At 33.5% G+C, this 26,822-nt stretch overlaps 3 protein-coding genes across 3 annotated transcripts; all 3 read left to right on the top strand.

Annotated features, from left to right (window-relative positions):
* Nucleotides 1-1,294: 1,294 nt before the first annotated feature.
* Nucleotides 1,295-4,204, top strand: LOC132755202 (uncharacterized). The gene has a single exon (XM_060746012.1). It carries the CDS (start codon nucleotides 1,295-1,297, stop codon nucleotides 4,202-4,204), a length of 2,910 nt encoding a protein of 969 aa, XP_060601995.1.
* A 145-nt stretch (nucleotides 4,205-4,349) lies between these two features.
* Nucleotides 4,350-6,239, top strand: LOC132755201 (uncharacterized). The gene has a single exon (XM_060746011.1). It carries the CDS (start codon nucleotides 4,350-4,352, stop codon nucleotides 6,237-6,239), a length of 1,890 nt encoding a protein of 629 aa, XP_060601994.1.
* Nucleotides 6,240-6,793: 554 nt separating this feature from the next.
* Nucleotides 6,794-26,224, top strand: LOC132755199 (uncharacterized). The gene is made up of 2 exons (XM_060746010.1): nucleotides 6,794-7,101; nucleotides 23,747-26,224. The coding sequence occupies exons 1-2, from the start codon at nucleotides 6,794-6,796 to the stop codon at nucleotides 25,875-25,877; spliced, it is 2,439 nt and encodes an 812-aa protein (XP_060601993.1). The 3' UTR covers nucleotides 25,878-26,224.
* Nucleotides 26,225-26,822: the final 598 nt, after the last annotated feature.

The following is a 26,822-nucleotide window of genomic DNA, read 5'->3' as shown; positions in this document are numbered from 1 at the left end:
ATTATGAAAACTGTATACGTTGTTGTTCCATTTGTAGTCTGAGATGACTTAAAAGTTAATACAGTCCTCAAAAACAAAATCTGTCTCTACTACAAATTGGTCCCGCGAACCGGATATACGGATCTACGGATATACAGATATACGAAAAATGATGGATCTTAAAAACTTGGAAATTTAAAAAGAAACATTTAAGGAGTAGATAAAGAAGAAAAGGATTTAAAAACTGGTTAAAGTTAAAGTGTATAAAACTCTTCTTGAATCTAATGTAGACAAGTTAAAGAATTGTAAAAGTCGAGAAAAGAAGTTAAACGGAACAGTCTAAAAGTGAAAAGGAAACAAAGTTTAAAGGTAAATTGAGTTCTTAAATATCAACAGAAAGACTGTTGAAAGTTGGCTTTATTGAAAAGTTAGAAAAGAAAGACAAAAAAATCATGTTTTAAAAAAGCATTTGCCTTTATAAAAATGTCTGGAATTATAGAGTAAAAAGATGTGAAATATTCGATTTAAAGTCAAAAGTGTGTACAAAGTTAGTACAAGAAAAAAAGTAGATTAAAAGGTGTTTTAAGTATAAAAAGTGTAGTGAAACAAATATAATTAAATTTTCTCTACATCAGAAAATGGCGAGTATACAATATATTAAAGGTGTAAGGACCAGGTTCCGAAATATTTTAGACTTAGAAATACAAAAGGGTGATGGTCTGTTGGACACAGAAATCGATGAGGAATTTGATTTAGACAGAATGCTTAACGAAGTGTCGAAATGTTTTGAGAAGGTAAAAGAATATAAAGAAAAGGTTGAGAGACAAAGTGAAAAATTAGTGGAATCGATTGACAAACAAGAAAGCGAGATGATTGAGGAAATTATTGACGAAGATCTCACCTTGTGTGAAAAAGCCTTCGACATGTGTCAAAATTTACAAGTGTTCACTAAAACGTTGATGCAAAGTAAAGAAAAATTAGATCAAAGTAAAGTTGATCAAAAGGATTACACACATGATTTAGTGGAGGTTCAAAAGAACATTCAACAGTTACTTGAAGCTCAGATGAGACAACAAGAAAAAGAAAAACGTAAAGAAAATGAGAAAATGTCATCAATTAAGCTTCCAAAGATAGATATGATCAGTTTTAATGGTGACAAAACAAGATGGACAGAATTTTGGGACAGCTTCAAAAATGCTGTACATAACAACAAATACATATCAAATGTTAAAAGTTTAACTATCTGAAGGGAAAACTAGTTGGCGAAGCAAAATCTGCGATAACAGGGTTGGCATTAACTAGTGACAATTACATAATGGCGGTGGATATCTTGAGAAAGAGATTCGGTAATACACAGGAAATTATTGACTTGCATTACAGTCAGCTTATTAACATTCCAATCGCTACAAGTAAAGTCAATAGTTTACGATGTTTGCTTGATGGTGTTGATCAACATATAAGGAGTTTGGAAGTTTTAGAAGAAAATGTAAACCAGGACATAGTAGTATCTATAGTCAAATCAAAGTTGCCTGAAGATGTGCTAGTACATTTGGAAATACAAAATGGAACTGACAAAAGATGGACGGTACGTACGTTAATGGAAAAATTGTATGCTTACATTGTAGCACGTGAAAGAGCCCTAACAGGAGCTTCTAAACAAAGAGACAATACATCTTCAAAAACATTCAACGCAAGGTCTTTCACACATACAAAAGCAGAAAGTACATATTACAAAGGACCGGTACAGAAAACATCAACGCAGGCGCTAGTTTCTACTTCTAGACAACAACGGAAGCCAGTCAGCACCGTCGTGCATCCAATTAAACGGTGCCGATATTGTAATCAAAATCACTGGAGCGATGAGTGTACTACATACAAGACAATAAGTGAAAGAAAAGATCGCATAAAAGGCAGTTGTTTCAGGTGCCTAAAGGAAGGACATTTATCTTTAGATTGTAAATCAAACAAGAAGTGTGTGTACTGTGACAAAATGAACGCCCACCATCGCAGCTTGTGTCCAAAGAAGTTCACCGTCCAACGGACAATTTCAAATATGTCAACAGATGTTATATCTGATAAAGCAGCAGAATCAGATACAATGACAAACTCATTTCATGTAAGAAATGATAATGGACTAATGTCAATGAACGAAATGGTTCTTATGCAAACTGCACTAACAAAAATAAAAAACCCAAGTGAAAGAACTGATACAGAAGTACGAGTATTACTTGATTCTGGGTCGCATCGAAGCTATATTTCAGAAAAATTAACTCAAAGGTTATGCCTAAAAGGGGAAGGTGAACAAGAAATCCATGTCGTGACTTTCGGGAATACAAAAGCAAAAACAATTAAAACAAAATACGTAAAGGTTGATGTGAGGCTAAATAATGGTAAATATGTGCAAATCACTGCCAATATAGTTCCTTTAATTAGTGGTGAATTACAGAGGAAACCAACATCAGATCTGTTTTCAGATAGAGTGAATGATATTCTATCAACTGTACAATTGGCGGACACCATGCCAAAAGAAAGTGAATCTTCGTCAATTGAGTTCTTGATTGGAAACGACTACTACCTAGACTTTGTAAATGGTGAAAAATTAGAACTTCAAAATGGACTTTATTTGCTTTCGTCTAAGTTTGGATGGATACTAAGTGGTAGAATAAAGGACACATACGATGATTCAAATGACAATAATTTGCTTATTCTAACATATGGCAGTAAACAGAACAGTACAAATGCATTCACTACTATAGATAATGTACTATCACCAAAGACAGAACTAGAAGACTTTTGGAACGTTGAAAGTATTGGAATTGTAGATAAAGAGTCACAAAAAGAAGACGATCTAGTCAGGGAAGACTTTACTAGAACGCTTAAGTATGAAAACGGCAGATACCAAGTAAAGTGGCCGTGGAAAAATGAGTGTCCCGATTTACCGACAAATAGAGATTTAGCATTAGGTAGATTAAAATCAACAGTAAATCGTATGAAAAACAATCCAGACATACTAACAAAGTATCATAATGTGATTCAAGATCAACTCCAGAAAGGTATAATAGAAGAAGTCAAACCAAATAAATCAAACGGTACTGTGCATTACCTAGCTCACCATGGAGTCATTACACCACAAAAAACAACAACCAAACTTCGGGTAGTATACGATGCATCGGCAAAGACTTCAAAAGAAAATAACAGTCTGAACGACTGCTTGTATCGCGGTCCTGTTATGGTTCATGACTTATGTGGAATATTGTTGAGATTTCGAAAACATCCGATCGCAATTGTAGCCGACATCGAGAGGGCGTTCCTTCAAATAGAACTTCAAAGAGATCAACGTGATGTTACAAGGTTCTTATGGTTAAAATATATTGACAATCCAATGACTAACGCATGTAACATACAAGAGTTTCGCTTTTGTCTGGTACCGTTTGGAGTTGTGTCAAGTCCTTTTCTTCTTGGTGCCACAATTGAACATCATCTTGACACTTTTCATAATGAAATATCAAACAAAATAAAAAACGATATCTATGTGGATAAAATGATAACAGGTGCAAAAGACATAACAGAAGCGAAGATTCTTTATAAAGATGCAAAAACTATATTCAATACTGGATCTATGAATCTAAGAGAATGGGCTTCAAATAATAAAGAGGTCAATTCACTCTTTTCTCCTGAAGACCGTGCAGAAGTGAAATCAATGAAAGTGCTAGGGCTTGAATGGAACTTGGAAAGTGATACTCTTTCATATCTTTCTGCAAAAATGCTATGCCATAGTCTTCATGCTACCAAAAGGGAAATTCTAAAATACATTGCATCCATTTTCGATCCACTAGGCTTGATTAGTCCTGTTATCCTTGATGCTAAATATTTTCTACAAGAACTGTGGAATAAACACCTAGAGTGGGATGATGCCCTCAGTGATGATGATCAAAAGAAATGGATCTCATTAGAGAAACAACTGATGAATGTGGAACATGTCTGTATACCAAGATCTATATCTGCAAACTGTTCAAAACTAGTTGAATATCGCATTGTATGTTTCTGCGATGCACCACAAAAAGCGTACGCTGTTGCAGTTTACTTACATCAACGGTCAGAAGATACAACAAAAGTAGATCTCATCTTTTCAAAAAACACATTTAGCACCTTTAAAAAAGCTCTCAATTACAAGACTAGAACTCTTAGCTCTTGTTATAGGTTTACGATGTTTACAGTTTGTTAAGAGTCATCTTCATTTACCAATACTTGATTGATCCATATGGACTGATTCGCAATGTGTTCTACATTGGTTACATACAAAAAGGCAATTATCAGTATTCGTTAAAAACCGTGTTAATGAAATAAAAAAGATTTCAGAAAATGTTACAATGTCCTATGTTCCATCTAAAGACAATCCAGCAGATATTGCATCTCGTGGCACACTGTGCCAAAATCTTATGAATAACAAACTTTGGTGGGAAGGCCCAGCTTGGCTTAAAAATGAGCCAGGTGAATGGCCCCAATTTAAAGTTCCGCATAATAGCAAAGAAGAGAACAGTTATGAATCTGAGATACGTAAATTAAAGAAACCTAGTGAGATTAGTTTGGTACAACCATCGCGTGGCACAAATACAATTGAAAACACTAGTTCAGATGAAAACACTGGTCCATTAACAATAAACAGCCAACGGTTCTCTTCACTTACAAAACTTCTTAGAGTTACTGCTCTTGTGCTAAGATTTGTGAGAAAACTACAAAAGAAAAATACAACAAGGTATATCACATATGACGAAATTAAAGAGTCTGAAAACATGTGGATAAGACACATTCAAAGATTATATTACAAAGACGTATTTGACGCCATTTCTAGTGGTAAGCAAAACAATATTCAACAACAGCTTGGAATTTACATTGATACATACGGAATCCTACGCTGTAAGGGGCGACTTGAAAATGCTGACATAAGTGAAAGTGCACGTTGTCCGATACTTCTTCCAAAATATGACTGGTATACACGCCTTATTGTAGCTAAAACACATAAAGAATTTCTTCATAGTGGTGTTTCACAAACGTTGTCTATAGTGCAAAATCGCTTTTGGATTCTGCATGGTCGTGCTATTGTTAAGTCAGTGTTAAAATCATGTATGATCTGCCGCCGATTTGAAGGTGGCCCGTACAAGATACCACCGTTTTGCTCATATCCAAAATCCCGTGTAACCGAAGGTATTCCATTTTCCAGAATTGGAATAGATTACATGGGTCCTTTATATACAAAAACAAATAAAAACAGTGAAAAGAAAGTTTGGATTTGCCTGTTCAAATGCCTTATGACGAGAGCAATTCACCTAGAAATTGTAAATGACATGACAACAGCTGAATTTCTCCTGTGTTTCAGAAGATTTGTAGCACAAAGAGGTTCTCCTACCCTTATTATCAGTGACAATGCCTTACAATTTCGTACGGCAGATAAAATTCTTGATCATCTTTGGAATAAAATTCCTAAAAATGCTGAAATAATGAGTTATGTTTTAAATGCTGGTATAAAATGGATGTTTAACGTAGAGTTGTCTCCCTGGATGGGAGGCTTTTACGAAAGGCTAGTTGCTTTAGTAAAAAGGTCATTAAAGAAAGCCATTGGTAGAAAAATGTTATCAATAGTGCAGTTACAAACTCTTATTAAAGAGATAGAAGCAGTTATAAATTCAAGACCTTTAGTTTGTGTTGGAGATGACCTGCTTTCTAATATCCCTATCACTCCTGCTCATTTTCTGTCAAATAATCCGAAAATTGGGATTCCTGAATTAGAAATCGACATTGTGATGACGATTATATTCCAATTGAAAGCACAAAAGATAATTTACTTAAACTATGGAAAAAAGAACAAAAGGTTATTGGATATATTTTGGAAAATTTGGAAAGACGAATATTTACTAAGTCTCCGAGAAAGATACCAAAACACGTTTAAAAATCATCCGGGTCAAATGCAATTTAAACCTAAAATTGGAGATATAGTCTTAGTAAAAGATGATACCTCAAGAGGAAATTGGAAGTTTGGTAAAATTACACAATTGATTAAAAGTAGAGATGATGAATGTCGTTCAGCTAAAGTTTTAATTTCATCTGGAAATGAACTAGGACGGCCGTTAAATTTGCTTTACCCATTAGAAGTTTCGGGAGAAGAACAACAATCAGAGTTAAAAGATGAAACTTCTGAACGTTGTAAAAATACAATTGTTTCTCGTTGTCAAAGACTCGTTGTCAAAGACAAGCAGCGATAAAAGCAAAATGTAAAATCAAACAGTTGTTGAGTGATAACAATAAATGAAAATATATAGCACTAAATAAATAGCTAAAAATGAAAAGTTGGCTAAAAGAAATTCAAAAGTATACGCATATTTATTGGATTAGGCTTTAGTTGCTATAAAAATATCATGCGACGGTGACATTGTTTGTAAAACTTGATAATTGACTGCTGATCATCCATGCGCGAATTCTGTGCAACGGTACCAAACATTGATTGGGGATTTAATAATTGCCAATGCAAATTCACGAAAATCACGTGCAACGGTGTCCAAACATTATAAAAATCTCTTTTCATTCCATATTTACTTCATTAGATTTTGGATGCTTACTGCGAAATAATCAAATCAAGATATATTATTGTAAATTTAAATTCTGTCGACGCTTTTATAGCAATTATAAATCATTTCAACGACATGTCAAAGAAATTCATTCACCGGAAAACAAATTTTACACATGCATTATAACTGGGTGCAAAGTCAAACTAAAAAGGAGACACTACCTAATAAAACATTTAGAAAAGGTTCATCAAATGACAAAAAATGATGCAAAGAAATTGACATACAAAATCAACACAGAAATCACAGAAAATAACATCACAACTGATACAAAACAAGTAAGATCACCCTATCTTCCAATGACAGAAAACATATCAGATGTTGAAGAAAATACAACTACTGCCGAAATATTTGCAAATGCAAAGAAAGTAATCAACACAAATGAAGATATGGATTTCAACAATAATGAAATTTTTTATGCAAGAAAGATATGTGCTGAAGAATTAGAGTTAGATATTCACGAAAAATATCATTATGACGATTGTGATTACACATTCCTTTCGTACAAAGTCAAAGATACCATGAATATTAGATACTGATAATGTGCAACCTGATAATAGCATTTCATTGGACAAAGTGTCAAGATTTCAGTTAGTACCGTCTGGATTGCAGGACTACTTTAATATTGCAACCGACAGTCATTCAGATGATGAAGTCACAATTGTACTTTATGAAACTTAAAAACACATCTGGAATTTATATAAACATATGTTCATTAATTTAGTTTATTTCTTTTTTGCGGCGAGAATGTCGCGAATAACGCGAGTCATTGTGATATGAGCGGTGCTATCTCGATTGTTCACTTTAAAATCATGGAACGGTACCGAGGACGGTACTTCTAGAACGTGTTATTATTATAGTCACGTGACAAGTATTTCCCGCTTCTTTTCAGACGGTATATAAGCGATCGCACATTGTTGAACAGTGAGAACGAAACGAAAAGTGCTAGAGTAAACTGTTAAAGAAAAATTAAATCTATTTTATAAAAAGTGACAATAAAAGGAATTACATTTTACAAATTATTTTTCTTAGTTAATATGCATAAAGGATATGATAAATAAAATTATGAAAACTGTATACGTTGTTGTTCCATTTGTAGTATGAGATGACTTAAAAGTAAATACAGTCCTCAAAAACAAAATCTGTCTCTACTACAATACCTATATAAATTAAAAACTAAAAATTAAACACTTTTTTCTTTCCATATGGGACATGAGAGATACATAAATAATGTTAAAAGAAAAAAAGAAAGACAAAAAAAGTTGACCCCTCTGGGGATTGAACCCATGGCCCTCATTTTCAATGTAGTTAACAGTAATTCTAGCCTATTTGAATACTCTTCAAAGCGGAGGTAATGCATTAGGGTGCTAATACCTTAAATATTTTAACTTTTCTTAAAGTCTTAGTACATTTTCAAAAGTTTAATTTTCTTCAAATGTTTTGGCTCGTCTGGAGGCTTGTTCTAGATTTAACAGTGATAACAGTTCACATTAATTTTAAAAGGTTTAAAGGATATTTTAAAACTCGAGAGAGCAGGTAGGAGTATGTTACAAAAAACAACAACCTTATGACCAACTTATATATAAATAATTATGCTTATAAAACATCGAAGAATATATAATATATGTTTTGCAAATATGTGTATATATTACATGTAATCGTTAAAATATATGCATTCATTTCTTATTGAAAAGATTGACTTAGACTTAATAGAAAAACAAAAGTTTTATTACCTCCCTTTAATTACATGAAATGTTAAATTCGGTAATGTCTTTATAAATAATGTTTTTTGGAACTTACAACATTGATAAATCTTAATTTGAGCATCATATTTATGATATAAAACTATAAAAAGTTGTGTTACAGGATGTTTAATCAGTTTACTTATTACTTCTCTTCCAGAATGTATCAAGAACCTGACTATAGGGAAAGCCTTTCATTGAAGTTATCAGAGGTCTTAGATGACATTGGTGTCGATGAAAAAATGGTAAAAAAGGCGTTATAATGCTTTTTAATACCATATAAATTCTTATCAGTGGCATAGTAATGTAAGAAAGGAAGAACAGTGTTGATTTAAAGGAATTGATCAAGATGTACGTTTTAATTATAATTCTGTACGGATACGTCCTAAGGCCACAGTCTGGTCTTTTTTTATCTCTTATAAGGAGGTTAAATATCACCCAACTATCGATACTTTTCTAAAAAGACAAAGAAGACAATGTCTCCTAATCATGACTTAACTGAAGCACTATCACCCTTTTAAACCTATCATTAATTAAGATATACTTTCACCCTGATGTGACTTACTTATACCTTACATTTTTCCAAATCTTTTTACCTATAGTCTCAGACCTATTGCTTAATTAGGAGCAACATTTAATAATTAGAAGATACTTATTATACAAGACATATCCGTAGATAATTAAACATTATTATGAAGGACATATAAAATAAGATGAGAAAAGATATAAGATAAGAAAATAAAATAAATTTATTTACTATAGTGACATGTGTAAAAATAAATGATGTGATACATTTGAATTCAGAGTAACTGTATTCACATCCAGCCCAATGGACCTATAAGTCACCTTATATTAACAATTTTATCAAAAAGTCTTCATAAGTGCATGACAAATAGTTTACATTATTACTGTGCAAATAGAATTATAGTTATCAGTGTGGCCATACCACGTGACATTGACGTCATTTTCGGCATCATTTCCAAGACAAATGTTGCTCGATTCGGAAAAGAAAATAGCCGTAAATATTTTATTTCTGTACCAATTTCTTTGGGATATGCACCAGTCTACGGGGGAAAATATAAGCTTTCCACAGAATATTGGATCTTCGTCAGTTTATAAGCCGTTTAATCAAACACTTTGCATAACCTTGTAAGTTGCTTGTATTAGAGCGGGCTTCAGTTGCAAGCTATTTCGTTTTCTGGCGTTATCTGGTCTACGTCTTGATTAAAAAGTCAGGTTTACATCAACCGGGAGTACGGAAGCCAAAACTCTACCTAAATATGTTCATATCTTTATTATGAATGACATAAATCTTAAATTTTTCTTCAGTTGTCAATTCTGGCACCAGTTCCAAGTCGAAAAAAGGACTACAGTTTAAAGCAAATTTTAGAATCCGTTGCAAATGCAAAGCAACATGCCAAACGTTCTCTTTCTATAATTATGTTAACCATGAAAAACATTTTATTTACTATACGATTTACATAAACACAAATGAATATTAAAATGATTTTTACTCGCTGCGCTATAAGTGATTTTAAAAGTCGTAAACTTGTTGTCTGTATTTGTAAAGAAATTGATTTGCTCTTTAATCATTGTTCTTTCACGGTAATGATTATGACAAATCTATTTGTGTCATGTAGCAATACTAAACGTGGAATTGAAAACAGAAACCCTAAATATTGCCCAAAACGGCAAATTTGAAAATGTTGCAGGCTCGGATTGACTTAGCTAGCCTGTCCAATGAACGTGCACATTCAGGATCACTTCGCTTTGTATGCTGTGAAAAGGGTTACACCTCAACGCGGCAATTTTAAAGTCAAAGGTTTTTCTTTTGTAAAGAGTTATTTATACGTATAACCACATATATACGAGTATATATTGAGTGGTCATGGTCACGTGATTTGAATTGGTCGCGTTTTTATCGGCTCTGATATTTTTATGATAAAAATTGGAAAGTCATTTTTGTTGCAACTTTTTAATAAGAGTTATGCCAACTTTGTATTGTTTTAATATGGATTTAAGAACATTCTCCATATATACTTTTGTTAAACAATGTTTGTTTTCAATATGATCGTACCATGACTTAAATTTATGTATTACGTGTTTTGTATTATGACTATGTACAAATATGTATACAAGTCAATAAATTATATCTATCTTTCTGTCTGTCTGTCTGCCTGCCTGCCTGCCTGCCTGCCTGCCTACCTACCTACCTATCTATCTATATAAAGAACCTGTAGCAATGTTTTGGTATGATAGATTCAGCTTTTTAACACAGTGGCAGTCGTTGATAAAAATATTTTTACATCCTGTTTTCATACCCACGGTAACCGTTTTTCGTGAACTGGATATAACTTCGTTCACTTAAGAACACTATTTGGACTTTTTCTTATCGATGTAGTCATTGGCTGTAAATGCATGGATTATTGCACACGGCATGACCTGCAGATGTCCTCAACAGGCTTTTTGTAGCATTTTAAGATTTTAAAAAGGACCACACATTAAAATCTAAAACATGATAAACATGACGCATATACTAAATTTAAGTGAATTATCTGATATGTAAATAAAGAAGTAAGTCATTTGACAGTTGAAGGATAAAAATTGAATATACTCTTCAAATGTAATCGTAATTTTACTAAGCTTGTGTTAGCTATCAATTATTCAATGGACGCATCAGTGGCATATGGACCCCAGTCATAGATCTTGCCGATGTTGCTATTACAGATGTTAATGTAAATATTTATATAATTATTGATAATCATTGTTATTTCCGTCTTTTTGAATGTTTTGTTTCAAGAAATTTGACTGTGATCGATGGCTGTTGGTTTGTAAAATCATTTATCTGTTTACTATTTTCTACTTTGGTTACTCCACATGGCGTCCATTCTTGTTCTTATTCATGGCTATTTTAGGTCTTTTTTTATAAATAGAGAATCACAAGTAATGCAACTAAGTAACAATACTATCAGATTTACACGGCAAAGTTCCAAGTTCAAATTGTGATTTCGTTTATCAAACTCTAGAAATTTATTATACAACAATTCAAGAAAAAATATATACCTTTTAAAAGTCTCTCTTTTGAAGACAGAAGAACCTATTAGTCACATTCACGAGTGTCAGCGTTTGTCAGTTACTCTTTACAAAAATAAGCTGAAAAAATACCTTTAGCTTTACAACACTCGCGTTAAAGTGTAACCCTATCCATAGCATACAAAAGGGTTTTTTTTTTATTTTAACTCTTTCTCTCGCTGAGAGCACATATATTTCTTATCAATTTCGCCATTGTGAAATAGAAAACACATTTTACTACATAGGATAAAATGAGCAATACTTTAAACATCTTCAAAATGAAACCAAAATATAATTTTCCGACAGGACTAAATCTACGTGATTTGACGTGCACTTTTGCGTTATTGCTTTTAGGAACAATCAGTTTTTTCACCATCTCTCTGTGAAAGATCAACAATGAAAGAGAACGGTAGGCATGTTGCTTTGCATTTGCAACGGATTCTAAAATCTTCTTTAAACTGTAGTCCTTTTTTTCGACTTGGAACTGGTGCCAGAATTGATAATTGAAGAAAAATTTAAGATTTATGTCATTCATAATAAAAATATAAACATATTTAGGTAGAGTTTTGCCTTCCGTACTCCCGGTTGATGTAAATCTTACTTTTTAATCATGACGTAGACCAGATAACGCCAGAAAATATATTTATATATTTCTATAAACCACCGAAAAGCATGTAATAAAACGCCTTTATTTGCGTTATGACGCCTTTTGATTCGAGTTATAACGCCTTTATTGGCGTTACTATGACTTTATTCGCGTTAATACGCCTTTTGATTTGCGTTACAACGCCTTTCTTTACGTTACAACGACTTTACTTGTGTTACTTGCCTTTTCTTTCGCATTATTTGGCCTTTTGATTTTGATTCGTGTTATTACGCCTTTTGGTTCGCATAATAACGCCTTTATTCGTGTTATAACGCCTTTGCATTTTTATTCTTTATTTTATTTGACAATAATTGGCTTTCTTAGTATCGTTTTTAAAATGGGCTATTTTTCATCGCTGTGAAACAAATGTGTCATGAACAGTCTAGGTCACTAATCTTATCTAAATTAGGTTAGGTCACGCAGCTCAATGTCGCGCGCAAGTAAAGGTCTTCACAGATAAGCTTGTTCTAAATATGGCAAGGTCGCGCAACAAGAGGTCGCGCAACATCTCCCAGTTTGTTGACAAAATATCAGCTTTTATGCATGAAATTGTTTGTCGAGGCCAAGAGATATTATGTGGTGGCCACGAGTTACTAAGTCGTGGGAACGAGATAACTAAGTCGTGCGCACGAGATAATTAACCTATCAGAATACACTATATATATTATGATTTTTTTCAACTTAACAACTTACTTATACATGCAACATTAATCTTTGAAAATGCTGAAGATATTCACTTTGAACTTGTCTTTAGGCTCATATTAGAAAATCACCTTCCAAGGCCCAACATATTTAATTTTGACTATAGCCCTTTGTTGGGACAATTTTGTGATCGAATTAGTCAGTTTGTACGTACTACGATCTGCTCACCTTGTTTATACGATAACATGAGAAAGAATAAGTCCTGGTTTATTTTATTTGGAAGGGACATTGCCCATAGACAGTAGATAGCATATAAGGATGTTTGAGGTCAACGGTTAAGGTAGCCATGACACTTTATGTAAAATCCTTGTCTCATGAATAATTCAGAAGGGATAAGCCATGGTTTATATAACCCAAAAAGATTATTGTACCTGATCAGTAGATGACATCTAATAATTTCGAGGTCATTGGGTCAAATATCTGGGGCACAGTGACGCTAAATATAAAATTATTGATCAGTCAATAAGTTCTATAAATGGCACTTTTGCAGGCTTGTGAAGTAGGGGCATCCTTGTACTATAGCACATGTCTAGTTAATTAGGGAAATTCATATAATGGTGTAATCTGATTGATTATTTATCACGTGGCCACGACTTAGTAACTCGTGGCCACGACATAGTATCTCGTGGCCACGGCTTAGTAACTCGTGGCCACAACATAGAATCTCGTGGTCACGACTTTGTTACACGTGGCCACGACATAGTATCTTGTGGCCACGACTTAGCTATTTCGTGGCCACGACTTAGTAACTCGTGGCCACAACATAGTATCTCGTGGCCACGACTTAGTAACTCGTGGCCACGACATAGTATCTCGTGCGCACGAGATAAATAAAAACACACACATGTCACCTTTGTGCCACCGTACGTACTTATTAAGTAGCGCATGTAGTGTAACTAATGGTACTACGAGTCATTGTGATATTTTTCTCATGGGCAATACTGAGTATCTCCTACACTCTGACCCAGCAGAATCTAACTGAGCACGTCAAAATATTTTGACAAGAACGGAATGGTAGAGTAATTCATGTATTTCTTTTGGCTTTATGTGTTAACCACATACAAGTATTAGGCAAGAAAGGAAATATTATTTCTATATTCATGGCAAGCATTTTTGAAAATGCTAAAACTTGTTACTTTTACTATTTTTTGATTCAATATTCATGACCTGTAAATTTTAAGTTAATGCAAACAATGTCTCAAAATACTATTTGTTTAAATCTTGCAAATATTACTAGAGAGCGTAAATCTTAAAGATAAAGTCCTGATGGTCATACGGTACTTCACTGCATGGGGCCACAAAAAGGGTAAGTCACGGAAATTAATCTCGACGTTCCACATATGGAATGAGATATGATCATATCTAAAAATAACCGAGTTGTACTAACAATCTACACTATTTATGACTCAACTGTTTTACAACCAACAGAAATGTGTTAGTGGTAGCAAAAACATTTTAACAAGCTTCTAGAAATGCTGTCCAGATATATCATCCTAAAAGCAATACACATTGATAAGGACAAGACAATATCAATAAACAAAACAGTCTCAATAATTTAAAGTCTTATAAAGGGAAAGAAATATTTTAGAGCGGTTTTGTTCAATATACGTTTACAACAGGGTCTTTCAAATAGAAACTCACTTTGACAGATTGTATGGAGATAAGGAGTCCTGTTATAAGTCCGATGATGTTTAATTCATAGAAATATAGAAAGGTTAATATATTAATTGTAAAAAATGTTCCAAATCGCGATTGTTATCTATTCCAAAAATGGCATGTTTATCAGTACAGACACTGCGTTTTAATTCTACCATGCATGTTATGATTTACATTAAAAAACTTAAGTGTATAAATGACAAATTTATTTACGAAAGTATTATGTTTCAAATTCGATGATGATTATCAATAAACACTACTTGTACTGTATATTTATAGCGAAAAGCTTATAGACTTATGTTATTTTAATGAAAAACAGTTTAAAAGTAATGTCTATATATTGTTACCAGGTAACAAATTCGTTTACATTGACGCTTTGAAAAATGGCCATTATCATATAATATTGTCGTATGAGATACTAGTAGTCGATCGCTACTGCATTAAATCTAAAAAAAAAACGAAACATTGTATAGGTTACTTCGCAACAGAAAAAATAATCATTTTATTAAATGACTCCTTATTTTAGTCAATGCTTTTAATTATGTGATTTTGTAAAATCACGCAAAAGAGCTAGCCAGTCAATAATTATGTTAACAAGGGCCCCCAATGTTGACATGTGTCGCTTCATGAAAGCTATACCACGGCAAAAATCATTCAACCTAAAAACCTGTGTAATATCCACAAGAATCTGAGCTATTGATCAATCCTGCAAAGTTTCATTAAAATTGCATCAGTGGTGTAACAGGAGTAGTCCGGACAAATTCCAAATTAAAATTATTAAAGGGTCAAAACTTTGACAAAATCAATGAACCGAAAAATGTTGGTGAGATGCAAAACTACATATAGTTTTAGTCATTCACTTAAAGTTTTGATTAAATTGCAACAGTAGTTTCTGAGGAGTAGTCCAGACAAACCTTTGTGAAGCTGGCAACACAAAAACTACCTTTTTTATTCAAGTAGTCCGGACAAACTTTAAAAAGCATTGAACCGGAAAATGCTGACGATATGCATAACTATACTTGGCACTGATCATTCTTGCAAAGCATGGATGAAATTGCACCAGTAGTTTATGAGGAATAGACCGTATAAGTTTTGCGATGGACGGACAGACAGACAGACAGACGGACAGACAGACAGACAGACGACGGGGAAGACATCCCTATATGTCACTACTACTCCTTAGAGGCGATACAAAAATCATGCACACACAGCAATTAAGCGGGTATGTGAGTATCCATTATCATGTTAAAATTATACATTATCAATTGTTTGATTAAATTGAATTTCATAAATTCGCCTCACAAATACAGATAAATAGTATGTTAATATCTTTTGTTATGTCGGGAGGGCGTCCTGAAAAAGGAGCTGTAAAGGGCCTATACACTAAAGGAGATAAAATTTGACAATTTCCAAATACACAGATAAAATTTTTGGTATCAAGGATGTGTTTATAAAATTAAACTTTTCAATGAATGAACAAGTAGTAAGATAAGTGGAATGGAAATATTTATGAGAGAAACATCCCTTTGCAGTTTTATCTTTTTCTGCTTTTTCGGATCAAGTTGATAGTTTTATAAGCGATAATTATATGTCGCGTGCTCGCGGCGTGAACGCGACGTGAACGCGGCGTCTAGTAGATATGCATTCGCCTATTTAGCAATGGAGAAAATTTTAGACTTGTTTTTGTGTATTGTATTTTTTGTTTTAACAACATCACACTGTTTTTAAATTTTCTAATAAAAATAGCTTTTCTGATGTACAACATGTCACCGAGCTCTAAGGAATTTTAAGGAAGTGACAGTGGCATGTTTGAATATCATATTCTTTTTATCAACATCTAATTTTATTTACCTAATATATAACGTGCCAATGAGCCAGTATGTAGTCGACCGTTCTAAAACATAACGGCTGAGAGAGGTAACGACTGAGCACTGGCATCAGAGTCCATAAATAAGCATAAAATAGATGAAAACAGGCAAAACGTGTGCTAATTCATGAAAATAATAAACATTTAAGTAATAAAACAGATTAACTGAGTGAAAAAGTAGTTTATTTTAAAATGTATCACAAATATTTACAATAAATTATTTTAAAGGATTCTGTGACGATTGCCATTTTCTTTTAATCACATTTAGTGTTTCTATACCTTAATTCAAGGCTTGCGTTTAATCAAGTAGTTTAATCTTTTATAAGTAAGTAAACAATACTAACTTAGAATTGAATATAATTAACAATTTATTCATAACTATTATTTGTTATTACAGACATATGTTCGCTATTTGTAAAATAACAGAACAGTTCGTTCTCAAAATCATTCGAACATTATGCAATTCACACCAATATTTAAATGGACATATTCTCGGCGCAACAAAGATTTTTTTCTTTACCTCTGTCTTTGTCTTGAATTAATTTTAAGTATACCAATCTTTTAAATTTTACTTGTTATCCAATTTATTTTGCTTCGATTTTCAATCTTTGTCGCAACAGACAAGCATTTCAGACATGGCTTAACTTTGTGAATTTATGCATTAGGTGCTACTTTTTCACAAACAAATGCAACTTAATTATTAAACAAAGAGCACATACCAAGAACATGGAGAAAAAAATGATTAGTGCTTCGGCTATTCAAGTGAAATAGAGAACGATTTTCAAGACTACATGTGACTGTTCACATTATTTGGCGGCGTCTTTGATGTGCAGCATCAACATTTAACTTAATGATATTCTAATATACAGAACAGATAATAGTATAGTGATGCAAACCTAATCCGAAACTCCGAATCGTATCTTTGGGGAAACAGTAAAGTGTTAGTTGTGTCCGTGCACACACGTGGCCAATACAAATTATTGCTTGATGTGTTTGTATTAAAATCATTTATAAAAATGTCAGGGTAATAGGGACAATTCTCTAACATGTGTTTATATCATGGCCTGCTATAAGACTTATCATTCACTGGCCAGATACGCATTCGCTAGTCTCACATGCGCAGTTGTTTGGAGCAGTCGCTTCGATTGGCGGAATAGAGTCCTGGATTGAATAACAAGTAATATAGATTTTAGTACAGAAAGTTACGGTAAAAAGTACGTATGCATTATTTTTTTAATGTAAGACATTTCTATATAAATTTTATGTGATAAAGGAATTTTACAGACATACATATCAAATCATTTGACTTAAACTGGGTCTTTTTATGTGCCATTGAGGAAAATATGATACAAGAATGTATGGCAAGATATACCTTTCAACAGGAACAGGACATGGTTGCCATAATTCATTTATATTTAAATATCAGTGTCGTTTTGAGAGCTGCAGACAGAATTGTTATTTTATTACACAAGAAAATGTTTTGACTAGCTTTAAAGTCAATATTTAATATTATAACAGTACAGTTTTTAAAATATGTATTTTTCCTCTTGAAAATACTTAAGGCAAAAGCATAATAAAATTATACCGTCATCGTGTAATATCGGGTTAACTTCATGTTAAATTCATTAGGGGTTAGCCCGTAAATGCACTAAGATGATGATACTCAACCAAAATAGTATGGTCTTGATTGCTGACTGAAAGTGGAAACATATTTTAAAGTCTATAAAGAGTAAGTTAACTTGAAAGTCAATTTCATTTACAATTCATAGTCCTGTTTGAGCTTACAAAGTGGCATCGGTCATTTTGTGTAATAAAAAATGATTGTTCTGGAAAAAATCAGAGAAGAAATTATCTAAAACTTTGCACACAAGTTATTTTTCAGACCTGCATCAGCAGTTATACTATTCTTGAAAAAAATCAGTCAGTTTTGTCAAAACACCTTCAATGACGGCCAGTCAAAAAATTCTATGCGTCAAATTCAAGAAGGATTTGAACCATGTTTAGCTAATTCAAACTTGAAATGGCTTAAGCCAAACCTCACTGAAACATTTTTCCAGTGTGTTCGACATCGGTTGTAAATGAGGTTTATTATTGTGTATTGAGGTATTTATGGTAGCAAAACATATTTAAATCGATATTTTTTTCTATCGTATACAGACAAAGCATCAGGAAGGTTAATTAAAATGTTTATATAAACCAAGACTATTGGGAAATAAAACGTAAATAATTGTTTCTGTAAGTAACATAAACAAGAAAAAAGTTTTTCGTCTGTATAAAACGTTAGTGTTTTGGTAATTAGTCCCCTAACGGTTTACCGGAGTTTACCTTCCGTCTGTCAGTCCGTCCACAAAACTGGATCCTGCGATAACACAAAAAGTACTGAAAATATTTTTATGATATATGGGTAGATGGCAGTAAGGAAATTATGCACGTCTTTTTCTTTTTTTCCTATGTTGAAAATTCTGGTTACTATGGCAACAAATAGAATGAAAATATGGTAAATTTTACACATAAACTGGAATCAGTGATAACGCAAAAGGAACTGGAAATATATTTATGAAACTTGAAATATGGGTAGATGGCAGTCTGGAGATTATGCACGTTCTTTTCTTCCTATGTTGAAAATTCTGGTTGCTGTAACAACACATAGACTGAAAATATGGCAAATTTAACACATAAACTGGATCTAGTGATAATGCAAAAAGTACTGAAATATTTTTATGAAACTTGAAATATGGATAGATGGCAGTCTGGAGATTATACATGTCTTTTGCTTTCTTCCTATTTAAAAAAAAATGGTTGCCATGTCAACACATAGTCTTAAAACATGGCAAATATAACAATATTTGTGATAAGTCAAAAAGAGCTGAACATTTTTATGAAACTTAAATATGGATAGATGGTAGTATGGAAATTATACACATCATTTTAATCTTGACTATAGGGAGTATATTGAAAGCTGTCATACTTATCAAACGTCGGCAACCTCGTCAAGGTTTCTGATTCTAGTTTTTAAGCTTTTTCACTATAAATTCTTTATTTCGTAAGGTATTTATTTCAAACTTCAAATATAAGTTTCTGGTCATCAATCACGTTATATGTGACAAGGTTTACAACTCTTGCACAAAATTTATCAGAATTGCCTCCCTTGAACTTAATTTTCATGAAAAAAATGTTTTTGTTTTAATAACTTCTTTATTTCTTAATTGTAAGAGTTGAGATAATTCTTTAACAATTTTGCTTTTAAAAATGTTACATTTTGGTAACATGGATGTTTAAAAAATCTTTAGAGTGTCCTTCAGTCCGTCTGTCTGTCTGCTCATAAAAACTTTTTCCTGTGATCACTTTTAAAAAACATTTCCAACAAATTTACTTAAAATTGAGAAAAATTGAACCATTAGTGAATGGCCAATGGCCCTTCAGAATGTTGCTGGGGTTCTAACCGGTGGGGGACTTATGGATTGCTTGCAATACTATGATTATTGCTTTTTTATTAACATTTTGTGGATGAAAAACGTTTCCCTTATTTCTGTTACTTACACAAACAATTATATTGTAAACTTTATAAATGTTTCTTGTCTGAAGTTACTGAAGGTACAAGGCTCAAAGCTTACACTTTATTATATGATATCATCTTTAGGCTCTCTACCAAAGTTATTCAAATTATAGCTCTAAGGTCAAAATTTGCCCTGCTTAGGGGCAAAGGTTCTCCTTTAATGTATATAGTAAAAACTTTAAAAAAAAGTTCTTCTCGGAATCGTTAAAGGCTAGAGGTAAGATATTTAGCATGAAACATTGCCCATGTGGACATCTACAAAGATTGTTCAAAATATAGCCCGAGGGGTCAAAGTTTACCCCGCCTTAGCGGTTTTCCTTATGTGTATATAGTAAAAACTTAAATATCTTCTTTTTTGAAGGAACAAGACATACAGCTTAGATATTGGTAAATCATATCATTTTTAGGTCCTAAAGTTGTTCAAAGTTTGCCTCTAGTATTAAAATTTGCCCTGTCCGGGGTCATGGCTTTTCCTTTACATAAAAATCTTCTTCTCTGAATTGACAAAGGCTATAGGTTAGATATTTGGCATGAAACATTGTTTAGTGAACCTACCTCTACAAAGATTGTTCAAATTAAAGCACTGGGGTCAAAATGGCCCCGCCCGAGGGGGAAGTCATTAATTTTCATTTTGTACTTATAGTAAAAACCTGAAAATTCTTCTTAATGATGGTACAATACTTAGATATTGACTTTGATATAGACTTTTGATATTTGTATATAATATAATCTATAAATTCTCTACCACAGTTGTTCAAAATTTACACCTAGTGTCAAAATTGGCCCTTTCAAAAATAACAGTTATAAGTTATACATGTTGGTGGGTAGCTGGAATAAAGTATATTATCATATAAATGTAAACATTTTAACATTTAAGGCCCCTGTGACCTTGACCTTTGACCCTAAAATCAATAGGAGTCATCTACAAGTTATCAATATGTGAAATATGCTGAGTTTGTGATAAAAAGTTTTTAAGATAATGAGCCGATACCATTCAGCCATTTAAGGCCCCTGTGACCTTTACCTTTGACCAAGTGACCCCAAAATCATTTACGGTTATATACTAATATGACCAATCAGTATGTAAAATATGAAGACTTTGTGATATTTAGTTTTCAAGATAATCCACAGAAACCATTCTGACATTAAAGACCCTGTGACATTGACCTTTGACCTAGTGACCCAAGATCCTTTGACCTAGTGACCCCAAAATCATTAGGGTTTATCTACTAGTTATTAACAATCAGTATGTAAAATATGACGACTTTGTGGTAATTATTTTTTAGATAATCAGCTGAAACCGTTCTGAAATTTAAGGCCACTGTGATCTTGACCTTTGACCTAACGACCCCACAATCAATAGAAATTAACAACTAGCTATGATCAATTAGTATGTGAAGTATGAAGACTTTGTGATGAATAATGTTCAAGATAATCAGCGAAGACAATTCTGACATTTAAGGCCACTGTTACATTGACCTTTGGCCTAGTGACTCCAAAATCAAGAGAGTCATCTACTAGTTATGACCAATAAGAATGTGAAATTTGCAGAAATTGTGATAGAAAGTTTAATCAGCGGAAACCATGTGGTCTTCAGACGACACACCAACAGAAAGACAGACAGACAGACCGACATTACCAAAACAATATACCCCCTCTTCTTCGGAGGGGGCATAATTATAGCCCTAGAGTCGAAATTGGCCAGGGGAACTTTGTCCTTATATGTGACTTCCCGTAGCAACCAGTGACTGTCCATAGCAACCAGTCACTTTTTCACAGCCACCCGTAACTTATGAAGCAGCCAATGACCTACATAGCAAGCATTGACTTTCAATGGCAACTAGTGTCATTCCGTTGCAATTATTGATTTTCAATAGTAATCAGTGACCAATCTTATAACCATTTATTTTCCATAGCAACCATTGAATTCCATAGCAACCACTTACTTTCCATGGCAATAGTGACTTCCTTAGCAACCATAGACTTTCCATAGCAACCATAGACTTATATAGCACCCAATGACTTAATATATCAACAATCGACGTTCCATAGCAACCGTTTACTTTACATAGCAACAAGTGCCTTTCCAAAGCAACTACTAACATTCCACAGAAACTAGTTCCTTCCATACCGACCGGTGATTTTCCATAGCAACTATTGACTTTCCATAGCAACAAAAGACATCTTTAGTACCCAATGACTTTCCATTGCATCCAGAGACTTTCAATAGCAACCACCATTGACATCCATAGCAACCACTTACTTTCATAGCAATAGTGACTTTCTTAGCAACCATAGACTTTCCATAGCAACCTTAGACTTATTTAGCATCCACTGACTTACTTTATCAACCATTGAGGTTTCATATAAAACGTTTACTTTCCATAGCAACAGTATCTTTCCAAAGCAATTACTAATATTCAAAAGCAACCAGATGCTTCCATAGCAACCAGTAACCTCCTATAGCAACTATTAACTTTTCATAGCAACAAAAGTATATTTAGCACCCAATTACTTTCCATAGCATCCAGAGAGTTTTAATAGCATTCACCATTGACTTCCACAGCAACCACAAAATTCCAAAAAAGAAACCATAAACTTCCATAGCAACTGATGACTTTCTTCAGCAACGATTGACTTCCATAGCAATCATTGACTTTCGAAACCAACCATTAACTTTCCAAAAGAATCATTGACTTTCCAAAGCAACTGATGACTCCAATGGTAACCTTGAAACCAGCGACATCAAAGCGGTCATTTTCACTTTTCATAACAATCTGTAATTTTCCATAGCAACCAGTGACTTCCATAGCACACATTTACTTTCAATATCAACGAGTGAATCTACCATTGAATTTCATAGTATTCACTGACTTTCAATGTAAGCAGTGACTTTGTATAGTGACCAGTGACTTCTTAAGTAACTATTTTATCCTAAGCGATAGCAACCAGTAATGTTTTTTACACTTGCACTTATTCAAATACAAGTATGAACTTTGACAATGTTATATTAGTTTTAATCAGATTTATAGTTTACGACATTACTTGTCCCTTGTCATTATGATTATTGATATTCAGGTGAGCAATATTAGGACCATCATGGTCCTTTTGTACATGTGTATATGCTGTGCAATTTTTCTATAAAAAAAGATTCAATAGCGAGGAGTTTGTCTAAAGATCATCACCTATAGCAAAGAGACATTTGCATGATATGATTTGAGGTCATGACCTCTAAATGATTTTATGTAGCCAGAACTAGTAAACGCTTAAAAATATAATATACTTATTTTGAATCAATTACTATACTATGGCCTTTGTATCTTAACATTAGACACATCTGCACAACGTTTTTCAATTGAAATGCTGAATATGACCTTGACCACGAATTAACTAGACACTCCTGCAATATATCATAGTTCAATTGTATAGAAACAAGATAAATGCTACTCTATTCCTACAATTTATGGTTATATAAAGATTTGGTTGTCAAAGATTTTTTTCTCACAAATGCCATCTTTTGTTTAAAAAAAAAGCTGAGCATAAATAAAGCCCGATCCGAAACTCAATCTTACAACTGCTTGCACTACAGGAGAGCTTTTTAACTTTTTTATTTAAAATGCAGTGCAAATTTTCTGTATGTAGAACTGTAAAATAATATCAAATAAATCAATTGAATGGTTCTTTTCCTTAGATATGGAATCGCCTTTGTAAATAAACATGTTTGTTTTAATTTCACACTGTATCTGTCATTCAGGGAAAAGCGTACAGTGAGGACATTCTAGATACATTTGTCTGGCTCTAATGTTCTATTCTAAAACATAAATTGGAAAATGGGTAACAAATAGGAATGCTTAATAAAAATACATTTTGGCTGTGTATATCAATTTCCTTTTTGTTATTTTACAGGATGTTTCCAGCACCTCACTACAGGGAACGACGGTCAATGATGTTATCCGAGGTTTTAGATGACCTTGGTGTCAATGATCAAATGGTGATGAGAGAGAGAAAATTAATGAAGATGCTGGAGACTGTGAGTACTATCACAATGAGGTTAACTGGTACAAATATAACTTCATACTTTATGGGTAGTCAAAGTGAATGTACAAGAATTTCAAGTTCAGATGCAGATATTTTACTTTGTGTGAATACTGTCAATATTATACAAGACTTGTCAGAGTGGGAACATGGCAAGGACAACTATCTCATGATTCAGGATGAAAACACCACCCCTGGATACTGTTTCCTACAACTGTTTCGATCTAATGAACCTATGCCTGCAACTGATATTCCTAATAACCTCCATATATCGGAAAGAAGAGGAATATTGTGTAAAAACACAATTAAATTGCTGGATTCTAGTTTTGAGCAGCATGGACCATCCATTACTTCACAAGGACGACATGGATTTTGTGATAAAGACTTGGTGCTTGCTTTGCCCTGTAAATCATGGCCACAATCAGCATCAGGTTGGTTAGAGAGACAAGGTGTAGGAAGATGGCCAACACATGAGATGAGAAGATTGGCAGCCAGAACAAGGTGCTTTGTTGTTCCAACTGGAAGTAAAGTCAGTGTTTATCCTGAACTGGAATGGAGATTATCTACATCTCTGACAGAGAGATATCTTATGTTTAGTTTAAATATAACACAAATAAGATGTTATGTGTTACTGAAAATGATTCTTAAATCATTCCTTAATCCTCAGGGGGAGATAAATATATCAAGTTATATGATTAAAACAGTTTTATTCCATTGTATAGAGAACACAGAACCAAGTATATGGATAGATAACAATTTATTGACATGTTTAATATTCTGCTTACAGGAATTACATAGCTGTGTACAAAATGAACATTGTTCACATTTCATAATATCTGAAATCAACTTGATGACAGGGCAATTTACTTCCGAGACAGTCCATGAACTTTCAGAAAATATAAGTGTCTTTATTCAGAATGATTTCGATTTTTTAATTACACTTGGTACTAATGACCTTGGATATAGACTTCTAGTTAAACTGAACAAGGTACCACAGAAAGTGTACGGTCCTCCATTTTCTCTTGCAATTCCTGTTACAAGATACTTAAGCTTTGCTTTACCAATAAGTTATCTTAACTTTCTTTTCTTAAAAAGGGTACAAAATGAAAACATGGAAAAAATGAACCAAATTGTAACAATATTAGTTTTCCTAATGACCTATGACATTAATAATGGTGAAACACTTACACACACTGGACTAAAATTTCTAGCACCTTTCACCTTCACCACATATGGATCTACCCTAGCATCATTCAATTTCGGTGCAAAGAATCAAGCATTGCGTAAAGCAATGAATTGGCTATCGGCTGGTTTAAACTCAGATGTTTCATCTGGCCGCTTGAAACTGGCATCAGTGTTTTACAGTAGAGAAGAGATGGAGAAAGCTGAAGAGATTCTGAGACAAACTGAACAAAAATATCTCTCTCATTATGTTGTACCTATCTGTAGCTGCGCAGTGAGGTCTGAACCAACAATATCTGAAGAAATTGCAAGGTATTGTTATGAACACAGTGAAGACAGTATCAAAGATATTACAGCATTTTGTGTCCGTTTTATACGGCAGGAGATCAACTGTGTTCCTCATGAACTACAATATGAAATGTTCCGATCTACACAAGATGACATGATACACAGAGGTCAATATGACTGTTGGATGGACTGGGCTGTAATTGATTCTCTTCCTTTCTTATACTTTCTACAATATAAGCTCTATGGTCATCTTCAAAGACAACAAGAAAAACAACAAGCTTTCGATAATCTTATAAGAACCATAGAAACTAACAAAAAGCTTACACATAGAGAAACAGCTCTCAATGTTTTAGGGCAAATTATGGAACAAGAAAATAGACCACATGAAGCTTTACATTGCTATATTCATTCTCTGCAAGAAAGGGCAAGAAACAATGTTGCAAAAATACATATATGCCGGCTTCTCTGCAAGTGTAATATGGTTTTAAGATTCTTGAATGTGTGTAAGTTCAATACTAAATTTACTGCATAATAGGTGAATAAAATGATATTATGCGAGCCTTTCATCAGTAATGAACACGAATTTAATATTCTATTCATCACATACCCAAAATAAAAACTGATTAAAGTGAAATAAGAGTCATTTTTCATTGACGCGCCTATAGTATAACACTAACGTTTAGCGCGTCTTTACACTATGTTTGTAAAACGCTAATGCCGTCACGTCAAAATATATGCACGGTCGTGCAATACCATACATGTATTTACGGAGTCGCAAAATCGGCACGGGTGTGTGATAAAATACAATATTAATATAATTTAAAAATTCAACCCTAAGATACACAAAAGTGGAACCTGAATATCACATGCCTAACCTGAATATCATATGCTTTTGTCAAAATGTTACTATTTTTAGAACGAAATAATGGACATTTGCCAAGGTATATTGGATCTTTACCAAAATATAAGTATTACCTCAAGGTCAATCTTTGAGAATTGAATAAAAGTTGTAAAATTACTTTCTGTCAATATTTCTTTAACAGTTTTAAGAACTTATTTTCTTCTGGGTTGTACAGATTGCATGCTGTAATCTACTGTGTTCCGTTTGGACATGTTTGGACAATCGTGACATTTTATTTATTCTGTACCCGCGATGCACGATGGTACGATGGTGAAAACGCGATGGCACGATGGTACGATGGTGAAAACACGATGGTACGATGGTGAAATCACGATGGTACGATGGTGAAATCGCGATGGCGCGATAGTACGATGGTGAAAACGGGATGTTACATCGCGTTTTCACCATCGTACCATCGTAATTTCACCATCGTACCATCGCGTTTTCACCATCGTACCATCGCACCATCGCACTATCGTGTTTTCACCATCGTGCCATTGCGCTTTCACCATCGTACCATCGCGATTTCACCATCGTACCATCGCGATTTCACCATCGTACCATCGCGTTTTCACC

This window comes from Ruditapes philippinarum, unplaced genomic scaffold, assembly GCF_026571515.1.
Source record: "Ruditapes philippinarum isolate M1 unplaced genomic scaffold, ASM2657151v2 ctg5921_1_1_1_1, whole genome shotgun sequence".
Classification (NCBI taxonomy): Eukaryota; Metazoa; Mollusca; class Bivalvia; order Venerida; family Veneridae; genus Ruditapes; species Ruditapes philippinarum.
Note: the sequence above shows the minus strand (reverse complement) of the source record. Positions and strands in the feature narration are given on the sequence as shown.